A 12,443-nucleotide genomic window follows, 5' to 3' on the forward strand; every position below is an offset into this window, starting at 1 on the left:
GTTGTTTGTGTCCTTTATGACGTCCCTAAATGCAAAAGGTTTCTTGTTTGGAATGATTTTCATTTCTGTTTAACTGCCACACAGGACGGACAAAAAAGATGACCTCCTGCACGGTGTGCATGCTCGCTCGGGGCGACATTCCGTACAATTTGTCAAATTCAGAGACAAAGTACAGCGAAAATGCAGGTTCGAGTTCAAAATCAAATTGGAATGAAGTCGATTCTCAATCATAGACTGATGAGTGTCAGGCAGACAGACAGACAGACAGACAGACAGACAGACAGACAGACAGAGTGGAGCAATTGCTTAACCCCACTTTGTTACATAAAGGGTAACAATGTAACCCACAACAGGTGCTTGCTGTTAAGCAGGTACAGTGTGGTGGTGGTCGTATGGCAGCTTAGCTGCCGGGGGTAGCTATCATTTGTTGAAGCGCAACTGTATCGCTGATGCAGTGCCCCTCTACCAGTACACACACTGGAACTGGTACTCATTTTGCCGACCTCGGAAGGATGACAGGCTGAATCAACCCCCCCCCCCCCCCATGTTAATTCAGCGGCCGACCGGGCTTGAACTTAGGACCCTAGGATCTCAAGCTGCCACCCTCACCACTGAGCCAACACCACAGTGTGATCAAACCGCTCTATAATGATGAATATACTATTAAAACTGAACATTGTAACAAGTTTACAAGTTGTTCTTTTTCATGGGTAAACAAGGAACATGGATGGTCGTTTGACCCACGCCATCCATTTCATCTGTTTAATCGTGTTGCGCTGTTGATCGTGAAGGCAGGTTCACCCACTGCTGAACACATACATAACAATTGGCAAAGGTTTTACTGGGTGGTTTGCCATTGCCTCCCAGTAGTAGTCAGACCAGGAATTTGTAACACGAGTGCGGGCCCATACGTGCGTGGCCGTACGTGCAAAAAAAAGGAAAAAAGAATTGTGACGTCAATTGTGACGTCATAGCACCGTGTCCTGTCATTGGTTTGGTAAATAAATGGCATTAACTTGGGAACCACTTGTCCGATTAATATCAAACTTTGGAAAGGCACATCCTCACGTCCCCAGCAATATACCTGGCAAGTTTCAATTAGATCGGACCAGTGGTTGTTGAGAAACAGCGGTCTCGCGCACACACACACACACACACACACACACACACACACACACACACACACACACACACACACACACACACACACACACACACACACACACACACACACACACACAAACACTGCTGGAATTATAGATAGATGTTCAGGGTGCCGGCAATAGCTCGCCTATTCTTCAGCAAGGATACCGTGGGATCTTTGACGTCCACCAACTTGTGCCGGCAGACAGGACGCCTGGCTTAATGTGCACACACTGATGGATGCATGCGTTGTACATAACTTGGCATCCCGGTGTTTCACATGCCAGGTGAGGCATCAATGTGTGTGTAGTCCATCGGGTGAGCATTAAGCTGGGTGTCCAGTCAGCCAGCATTAGTTGGTGGACATTAAACATACCACGGTGTTCTTTGCGAAGTGCAGGTGAGTTATCACCGGCACCCTGAACAAGCTACAAATTCCTGGCGAAATCACATTCCGTCTGACGTCAGTCTGGGCCAGCTCGTAGTTGGTGTAAAACTTGGGCTGAAAACTTTCACCACCACAACTACTACTACGACGACGAGTACGACTACTACTACCCCTTCCATGGCACAATTATCCCCACCTTTTTGTGTGGTCGGTTTGCGAAAGGTTTCGTCCAAGTCTTTCACGAACCAGCTGGCCAGGGCAAACATTCAACCGAAGGTGGGCGGAATTTGTAATTCGCTCAAGGTGCCGGCGACGACTCACCTCCCCTTCGCCAAAGACACCGTGGGAACTTTAACGTCCACCAACTAACAGCTTGCAGGACGGTAGTCGCGAATTGTACCGGGGGGGGGGGGTGCGTTTAATTACCAAGCAGCTTGCTAGCGCTTGCCGAGCGAACCGTTCCTTAACGGTTTCACACGGAGCGCTTGTATGAGCGCTTAAGCCGTCTAGCGAGCGCTCTCCAAGCCTTTTGGTAACGGAACACACCTGCACAGGTAAGTGCGCCATTCCTGTCGGACTCGATTTTAGAGACACACAATGAATTGATGAGTTAAAGACGAATGTTTCTCCTGATAACGAGGAGATAAAAAGAGTCATATACATGTGAAGTATTCGATTAAAATGACGTCAACCTGAACACACATAGATACCAGACTGGTAGAGATGTACGGATAACGACGTCGGCGCGACGACAGTTCGGAAATGGTGAACAAGTGAAGGACCGACAAGCCGGTCGGCGACGTGGGTGGTCGCTACATAATTGCATTGTCGTCATACAGTTTTTGACGGATCGGGTTGAAATTTTTTGACAAAGACGTTGATTATATTACGAATAAAAGCGCGGAAGGCAATTTTTAATTTTCGAAAAAAAAATATATATATATATATAAAAAAAAATTCGAATTTTTTTTCAAAAATTTCAAAGTCCCGTTGCTAGGCAACGGTGGCCTCCATAGCAACGGTGCTCAAAAGCATAGAACTAGATCCTGGTATGAACCTACCTGTCAAGTTTCATCAACATCGGTTCACTCCTCTGGCCTCCAGAGCTGTCCATTACATACGGACGGACAACCTGAGAATAACGGTCGTCGAGCGACCACCCAACAACCACTGTGTGTGTACGTGTTGGTAATTTCGCATTAGGAGTGACGTCATCGTTCACCCGCTCACACGTTCAAATTGCAACGTCCGTTTAAACAGCGATCCGTGTGCCATACACCGCACGGACATTTTGCAGAGGAATGAGTCAACATGGCCGGTGTTGGTCGGTCACGTGATACGTGGCCGTTGAAGTCACAGGATAACAAACGTCTGACAACTTGTTCTTGAACACATTTACATGAGGATAACAACATTATCTTGCTTGTCCCTCCTTTATTTCGAACACTGTGTACCCCCCTATTCAATGTACCATAATTTAAGCACCACCTTGATCTGCCCAATGAAAGACCTTTTAAAAAAAAAAAAAAAAAAAGCAAATTTTATTTTAATTAAAGGCAATCTGATCTCTCAGAGCCTTGTGGGTAATTGTGCACCAGGATCACGCGACAACATCATATCGTCGCTGTTGGAATGCTGTAAATGGTTGAAAAATCCATCCTGTTTGTGACAACTTCCATTGACTAATTTTAGGCCCCATGTGTTTCGTGTAGATCTTTTTGCCTGGGTTTCCACGTGTTGGCAGGCTGTGACGAGGTGCAGACACAGCCCGGCGACGCAGGCTACAACCCAAGAGGCTGTAAAGACAAGGATCTCGAGAGCATCAACAACACGGACGAGGCACGATGCCGGTGAAACCGCCCATCTACCTCAAGCCCACGCAGATGAGGGGACAGACGCTGCGTGACGTCCTCTCTGGCGACATGATCAGCCCCCCGCTCGGAGATTTCCGGCACATGATGCACGTTGGCAGTGCTGCCACCAAGCCGAGCGCCGGCTTGTCGACCTTCGGGGATCTTTCTTTTCTCTGGGGTCAAGCAGATGGTGCAGAAAATCCAGCAGGCCCGAACGAAGAGAACAGCATCCTTGGAGCGGCCATGATGGGTGGCCTCGGCAACCATGCGACGTCGCCGGTGCTTCGTAATGCGGTTCTGCTCCCTCTCGGGGGCTCCGAGCAGGCTTTAGTACTACCCGCTTGGGCGACAAAGAGACACAAGGAGGTGGACGATAGGATTCAGGACCTCCCGACAAATACTTCGGCAAACACGAGCGCGGTGGGCAAAAGTAATCATTGTCGGCGAAGCAGTAGTTTCAATCTCTGGGACAAAAAGCCCAAGGAGATGCTGTGCAATGCTCTTTACTCACCCGCCTTGACCTGCAAGTCAAAAGGTGCATCAACTGCCATCAAGGATTGCCATATAGAAGCTTCGGCGAGCCCGGCCACCAGACGCGGCTTCTTTCGGATCATCCGGGAGAAGGCCGAGAAGTTCGAACTCAGCTCACCCAGCATCTCCAGGCGAGGAAGCCAGAAAAAAGAACCGAGGACAAAGAACAAAGCAGAAGAGCTGGCAGAGAAAGTGCAGGAAACACTGTTTTTGCAGGAACCGATATCAGTGGGTGTCGTGAGCACTTTGAGCAACTGGCAAAACACAACAAAAATGGCCCAACATGCTCCTTCACCCTCATTGTCTTTCATCAACAAACCTGAGAACGAATCAGGACAGTCAACGAGGAATTTCAATGCCACAAAATGTGGAACCCCAACGACGAAGAACAATATTCCTCCTTCAAGTACCTCGCACCTCGGAGCGACGAGTGATGCAGCAGAGCGAAGCATCACATCGAACCTTCCTCCAAGAGAAGAATCCATCTGGAAACCACGATGCCTTGTTCATGAACGGAATTCTCTGGATAAACGAGACGTGAAAGCGATTCAGGGTCTCGGGCCTGAAAACATGGCATGCATGGGTCAGGTGCAAGTGGCTTCACCTTTTGGTGCACCGCTTGTCCGGAAGCACTCACCTTGCAAAGCCAATACAGTTCAGCTAGAATCGACGGATTCTCTTCTCTTGAGTTCTAGTTCTTTGCTCTCTCTCGAAATTGATCTTGGCCCCTCCATGTTGGACGATGTTCTCGGTGTCATGAGTAAAGGTGGCGGTGCCTTACAAATGGTGGCAGATCCCACGCTCCCAGGAGAATTAAGGTCGTAGTGAAGGAAAACGCACAAACAACGTTTGTGAAGCACTTGATAATAAATGAACTAAATGCACAGTCCAAGGTAGATCCTCCAAGGTAGGTCCTCCCGACAGCAAGATTAAAGATCCTCCATTTTAGTACCAACTTTCACTTAACATTTGGCAACTCTTCAACAATTGTTCCATTGAGGTTTTTGATTGGTTCCCCACTGCAAACCAAGCTGAAATCAGCTCCAAGTTCTCACCGACTATGAAAGGGAAAACATTTCCACATCTACACTATTATTAATTCGAGGACCCGTCCTTTGCGTCGCTGTCCAGAGTATCGTGACTAGTCAACAAAAGTTTCTCGGTTCGAACCAATCCTGGACAAGTTGCCACTCTGATGCTGGATACTCGACTGAAGGTGATTTTATTTGGACAGGAATTTGGAATTTGGATTTGGACAGGAAAAATGGACAAGGCTCTGTGGTATCTGTAACGTCCACCGACGACCGATGTTGGTCGACACGGTTGGGTCCACTTGCTTGACGTCCACCCGAGGGACGGCACACACGTTGATGTCTCGCGCTGCCTGCAAATCGCCGTGGTGAGAGTGTATAGCTGGGTCGGGATTCGAACCCAGGTGAGAGAGCTTCGGGGTGCGTACCTTGAAGATACTTACAGATATGAAGGAATGTAAAGGAAATATGCTTTTAGAGGTAAAACAAAAATATATATATATATATATTAGAAAGTCATCCATGTATCCTGTTAACCCAGTGAAAGGTGTGTGTGTGTGTGTGTGTGTGTGTGTGTGTGTGTGTGTGTGTGTGTGTGTGTGTGTGTGTGTGTGTGTGTGTGTGTGTGTGTGTGTGTGTGTGTGTTTGAAATGGCTGAACGATTCGTTTGTTTCATCAGAATGATTTGATTTAATTGCAAATAAGAGCCAAGAGTGCAATAAGTGAAAGAGGAAACTTCTCGAATGACAGCAACGGTTACAGGAGGTTATTTTGATGGCACCGGTAGTCGGAACTCCGAAGTGAAATAAAAATTATTTACTAAAAATAATATATTGAGCCTAATTTATTGCACCTTGAAAAGCAAAAAGCAATGAAGATAATATTGATCCAAAATAATGTGATATTTCTATTTTCTGACGCATTCACATGGATATGACGATGATAGAGCATTTTGCTCACGGTTCGGTGTAAATGAGGCGTATTTATATCAATGTTTACGCTATTAATAATTTATAACTCCTTCAACGGCAACAATTATTGTCACATTCGTTTTGGGGTCGGCCAGGTAACGTTTTTAGCCTGAGTCGTTCACGAACCGGCTGGCCAGGCCTGGCGTTCAACTGAAGACGATTTTGGCAGGAATTTGATATCTTCAGGGGTCCGCGGACAATCTACCCCTTGTGAAAGACACCGTGGGATCTTTTCGGCCACCAATAACCACTGCTGGTCGACTTAACCTCCATCTGATGGACGGCGCACACGTTACTGCCTCAGCCTGCTTTGCGAAACACCAGGGTGGCAGTTTATAGCTAGCTTGTCTGGATTCGAGCCCAGGCTCGACAGCCCAAAGGGTAGTTAGTGTGCGTACCTCCAAGTTACCTGCGAAATATCAGGGTGGCAGTTTATAGCTAGCTTGTCTGGATTTGAGCCTCGGCTCGACAGCTCAAAGCAAAGTGTGCGTACCTCCAAGCTACCTGTGAAACACCAGGGTGGCAGCTTATAGTTAGGTCGAGATTCGAACCCAGGTTAGACAGCTCAAAGGGTAGTTAGTGTGCATACTTCCAAGCTACCTGCGAAACACCAGGGTGGCAGTTTATAGCTAGCTTGTCTGGATTCGAACCCAGGCTCGACAGCTCAAAGCGAAGTTAGTGTGCGTACTTCCAAGCTACCTGTGAAACACCAGGATGGCAGTTTATAGCTGACTTGTCTGGATTTGAGCCTAGGCTCGACAGCTCAAAGGGTAGTTAGTGTGCGTACTTCCAAGCTACCTGCGAAACACCAGGGTGGCAGTTTATAGCTAGCTTGTCTGAATTCGAACCCAGGCTCGACAGCTCAAAGCGAAGTTAGTGTGCGTACTTCCAAGCTACCTGCGAAACACCAGGGTGGCAGTTTATAGTTTGGTCGAGATTCGAACCCAGGTTAGACAGCTCAAAGGGTAGTTAGTGTGCGTACCTCCAAGCTACCTGCGAAACACCAGGGTGGCATTTTATAGTTAGGTCGAGATTCGAACCCAGGTTAGACAGCTCAAAGGTAGTTGTGCGTATCTCCAGGCTATCCTGCTAGACCGACTGTTTACATCATAACAGACCAGACATTGAAGGATAAACCTTGGAATGTTTAAAGATATAAAGTAAATTTCCATTTCATTTCTTTTTTTTTGTACGTGTAAATAATACTGTGACGTTTTAAACCTCGTTTACCTCATTACTATGCAAAGTGTCAACTCTTGAAATAAAAAAAAATGATCACGAACAGGTGTTCCGAATCATTTCTGATAGGTAAGGGATTTCTCCCATTCAGTTGGGAGCACACTGGAATGTCAAATGGAATAACATCATAAACTGCGTTTTGGGGAAATCTTTGGAACTTACACCTACCTGTATCACGAAGCACACCTATAATATGACGTCAGTACCAATGGTCCCTAACCAGCAAGGATGGATTGATTACAGGTACAGAGCACATGTGATTGATGAATGAATAGGACCTGTTGTGATCACCATAGACCACTAAAGGTTACAGGTTACAGGTGACGGGTGAGCTTGATACCCCGACATGGTTTTTAACGACTAAATGTGTGATCCAGGTAATGCAGGAAAATGGAACAGCGACCCTACATTTTGCAGGAATGGATGTGTTACCAAGGGAACCAAAGTATCAAAAGTTTTACTTTTTTCTTCTACTTATTCATTGTCCCCCCTCCCCCTACCCCCTCCTATTGTTGTTTATAAGCCATGTACATAAGAGCTCATTTACACAACTTATGAACCTAGATTCTTCAATCATCCACTTCCAAGTTTGATGTTTGTTTTGTTATTGTGGAACAGGTTAGAAACACGAGCTGTTTGTTGTTTTTCAGGATTTCATGTGTTCAGTTATCAAGCAGCTAGCTAGCGCTTGCCAAGCCAACCGTTTCTCATCAACGGTTTCAAAAGGAGTGCTTGCTTCACCGCTTAAGCCCCTCGACGAGCTCTCCACAAGAAACCTGGTAACCAAACACACCCATGACGTCACGAAGTGAGATCCGGAATCTGAGCACGTTGCATCTGCTTATTCATTCGAGCGTCGAAGTGGAACAAAGGCGACCAATCTGGATTGTGTTTGATTGGCTCAGGACATGTGTTTGTGTTCACATTTCCCTTGTACATTCTGCCAAGTAGAAGCTCAAACACAGCTGAAATGGTCAAGGCATTTAGCCTTTTGAGTTTCAAACACTGTTCTTCCATGTTGACTGCTGCTTGGAAGTACCCGCAACGCACTCCAACCGTCTGAAATCTATGCAACCACTCACTGGAGTCACTGGGGCCACAATGCTGTGCTGTTCATTCCCCCCCCTCCTCCCCCACACATCAAATACCTACTCACCGGCATTGATAATGACGTGTATGTGTATACCTACAGGGAGGGGTACCTGGTGCTGTCCAAATCATTTTGGCATTTTGAATAATTTTTTTTTGTCAGGGTCCAAAAACACTTCCCCATAACAAGGAATGGGGTCGGGGATCATTTCATACTAGCTTCCAGATAGCTACAAGGGCTTAGGCATTCGAGAGTTTTTTTTTTTGAAGGCAATTAATTTTTTTCAAAATGTACACCAACTTCAATATAACTTACACATCTATTGTGCACAGCCGCACACATCCCAAACAGGTAGTCCTGAAAAAAAAAAGTGTCTTACCTTAGGCTTCGGGGATCAGCATGCGTCGTAAGAGGTTGCTCCTTTCGGCCACTCTATCCAATCGATAACCCCATCCGATTCCAGGTTCAAGACAACGTCCTTTCTGTCGCGATCAGCTTTAAAGACTGAAGATGCTCCTGTGACACGGTACTTCTCAATCGGCTCTTGATGAACCTCAAAGTAGAGAAGCTTCTCTCACATGCAACTTGTGTGATGGATAGAGTCAAGAATAACTTGTTGGCCAGGCCAATGACATTATAAGCATCAGATGCATTCTCTCTGCTACTGTGTCAAAAATGACATGACGGACATTAATCTTGCAGGCTGTAGTTGCGTCACTTACAGTGAGTAAGTGTTGCTCACCATCACTCTTTCATTCCTTATTTTTTTCCCACCTCTGGAACAAACTCCCACATTCTTCAATCCCACTCTTTCCTTCCATCTCCCGTCCGGACATAAACTCCCGTTCGGACATAAACACCACCCGGACGCATCCAGAGCCAAGATGTCCAGAGACAAACACCACCCGGATACATCCAGAGGCAAACACCGCCCGGAGGCAAGCTGTCCGGAGACAAACACCACTCAAACACATCCAGTGACAAATTCCCATCCGGACATAAACACTGCCCGGACATGGAGACAAATTCCCATCTGGACACGTCCGGGGATAAATACTGTTGCGAATTAGCACCCGCCGGCGTGCGAACGGCCACGTAACTCGAATCGCGGCACGTCACCCACCAGACGGACAATTCTGTCGTGACCGTCTCGGAACAACGCAGGGAGCTAGTCATGGGTGGGGGTTTAACCCCACCACGACCGTGCCAATTGCCCAGCCGCACAGGATAGGGTTGCTCGCCAAATTCGATCTACCTAAGTACCTGCGCAGATGGTCGACCGGGCGATCGTACCACGCCACAGGCCGACTCCGGACACGAACCACTTAAGCGGTCCGTTCCGTGCTACAGTGATAACCGAGCAGTGTTATCATCGGCCTTGACGGTTCCGATTAATTACTGGGATGTTGCACCCACTACGAACCCCTTTCCGTGATGCAAGATGGAGGGTCAATAGAGAAAAGACAAAGCAAAACGGGCACAGTTCAACAAGCAAGCATTTTATTCACACGCACACACAGACAAGCACGTAAGGCACATATTTACAGCAATACACAATCAAAATGCACATAAAGCAATTAAAACAAAAGAAACGATGCAGAGCTACAACCGAATACGCATACACACGGCAACACTTAAACAGTTCTACTTTACGAGACACAGCGCCACAAGATCCATGCAAAAACCCCAAAGAAAAGAAAGAAAGAAGTCGCAACTTCCCTTTAGCTGGTGAGTCCCTCTCCCGCGACCGTCAGCGTGGTCGCGCCCGGCCCCGACCTCTCTCGCGGCCGGCGAACCCTCTCCGGCACTCCCCGTCCGGACGCACAGGTCCACCTCGCAACAGCCGCCGCCGCGTCTCCTGTCCGTGCCTTCGTGACAGGGCCGCTCACCAAGGCGCGGGCACAGGACCTCTTCCTGAAGACCAACTCTCCACAAAAACCAACCGAACCACCAGCCAAGACGAAGAGGAAGAAACAGCGCTCGTTGCGCCCGCCCGTGTCCGTCTTTTATCGCCCGGGGCTCTGCCCTTCGCCCTGCCCCGTTCTCGGCTCCACCTTCCTTCGAGAGGGTTCCCGAAAAAGGGAGTTCCCTCACGCTTTCCCTCCACCCCGCTCCGTCCAGGGGCCGAGGGAGTCAGTTTTTGGCTCGGAGCCAGAGAATTATTCCCCCAAAAAGAGGCCACACCTTTACATGACCTCTGACCTTTGACCTGCATCACTCTTCCTCCACTCCAAAGCGCGGGGAAGTCAGATGGGAAAAACAGGCGGGAAAAGCCCACCGAGCATCCTTGTTGGTTTTTGTTTGTTCCTCCGCGGAGATCGTAACCGCACGGAGCCTGTTGAATGGCGAGTGGCGAAGATGTGGTAGCGTAGATGGTGGAGGTGGCGTGGTTGCAGTGTGGGTGGCGCTGTGATGGGGATGGCGTGGTTGTTGAAATGTTGTGTGTTTGAAATAAAAGATAGAAAAAGAAAAACGCCTAACTCAAAGGATCGCAGCCCGAATGGATCACATAAATTCCCTCTATACAACGGGTTTGGGCTAACTACACATGTACTTCGAGATATCTCACCTACGGGCCCTTTATGGTGTAATGCGAATTTCCACAGCCGTAGCAATACCATCCAGACATAACCACTGTCTGGTATGTCCAGAGGCAGAGACAGGCAGAGTGAGAGAGAGGAGGGGAGAGTGAGAAGTGTGGGAGGAAGGTGCTGCACTGTATTGGGAGGGGGTAGAGCAAGGATGGGTCCAAGAGAGAGAGAGAGAGAGAGGGGTGGGGGTCACGGAGTTAGCAGAGAGAATATGTTGTGCTTTATGAACAAAACACACACACACACACACACTTGGCTGATATCGGCAACAACCCAAAAACCATGAGTAGCTTTCACCGAAAAACATCGTTGCATTTATAAAGATGTTTCAGGTATATGTTCACAAACATTAATCTTTATAAACATTTGCATGTGACAAGTGGAAAAAAATTGGTTCGGTAATTTAGAAATAACGTTAATATGGCAAACGGCTCAGAAATTGGGTATTATTTCACAACTCGTTCAGAATGACGGAACACGAACCACTCACTCAGGATGACAGAGCACGAACCACTCGTTCAGGATGACAGAGCACGAACCACTCGTTCAGGATGACGGAGCACGAACCACTCGCTCAGGATGACGGAGCACGAACCACTCGCTCAGGATGACGGAGCACGAACCACTCGCTCAGGATGACGGAGCACGAACCACTCGCTCAGGATGACGGAGCACGAACCACTCGCTCAGGATGACGGAGCACGAACCACTCGCTCAGGATGACGGAGCACGAACCACTCGCTCAGGATGACGGAGCACGAACCACTCGCTCTAGATGACGGAGCACGAACCACTCGCTCTAGATGACGGAGCACGAACCACGGACATCATGCCCTTGCTGCATGCCCTTATGCGGACATCATGCCCTTGCTGCACATGTCAAGTTGTGCGGGATCGAGTGGGACTCACACATCTTCACAACACTCACACCATGGTCATCATCACATTTCTAGGTCATGGTCCCCATTTTAATGATGCAGGCTGAATCCCGTCATGGCCGTGGGGTGGGTTACCATAAGATAATGGGGGCATCTCAGGTGCAAACATGCCCACAGGTAAGCTTTAGTCCAACCCGGACGTTTCTCCGCCCCGCTCCCTTTGATTCCCACCCCCCCCCCCGGTAGCCATCAGCTCTCATCCCGTACAACACACTGGAAGGGGTCTCACTGGCTCCTCTGGCCTTCCTGGGTCGCCAAGGTCCTACCCGCCTTGGTCGCCCAACCAGACCCTCTCCCAGTTGCCTCCATACACTGTCACCATTAGCCACCAGGGGTGAATCTCCTTGAAGGGGGTCGCAATTCCCGCTCACCGTGAGCTTCAGCAATCCCTGCGGACAAGCACATCATCCCTACCCACAAAACCCACATGACTCCCCCACCCCATCGGCCTTACATGTGACACCTGCATTTCTAACACTTCACCGACCATGACCTTCCCTGTTACCACACCATGTCCAATGAAAAAAACAATGTGTGCACCATACATTTCACTTCTTCACTTAAAACAACTCACACAGCACTTCTCCTCACCCGATCCACGCACCAGCCATTGGACAGCCACTCGTGCCCGCTTGGTTACCAATTACCCATTGTCCCTATTGTCACTC

At 48.3% G+C, this 12,443-nt stretch overlaps 1 protein-coding gene across 3 annotated transcripts in view; it reads left to right on the forward strand.

Annotated features, from left to right (window-relative positions):
* LOC147023695 (uncharacterized) overlaps positions 1-8,347 on the forward strand; it is a 12,477-nt gene extending 4,130 nt beyond the window's left edge. For 2 of the 3 annotated variants that reach the window (XM_085889452.1, XM_085889451.1), the window contains one exon: positions 3,244-7,199. In XM_085889452.1, coding sequence (XP_085745578.1) covers positions 3,376-4,740 — 1,365 coding nt within the window. In that variant the 5' untranslated portion in view covers positions 3,244-3,375 and the 3' untranslated portion in view covers positions 4,741-7,199. Of the gene's footprint in view, positions 1-3,243; positions 7,200-7,806 lie in introns of those variants that run through there. The other variant, XR_015060335.1, reaches the window with a different exon arrangement.
* The last annotated feature ends 4,096 nt before the right edge of the window (positions 8,348-12,443 follow it).

The sequence above is a fragment of the Eptatretus burgeri genome, chromosome 7 (assembly GCF_056783735.1).
Source record: "Eptatretus burgeri isolate ZD-2024b chromosome 7, Ebu_testis_v1, whole genome shotgun sequence".
Lineage (NCBI taxonomy): Eukaryota > Metazoa > Chordata > Myxini > Myxiniformes > Myxinidae > Eptatretus > Eptatretus burgeri.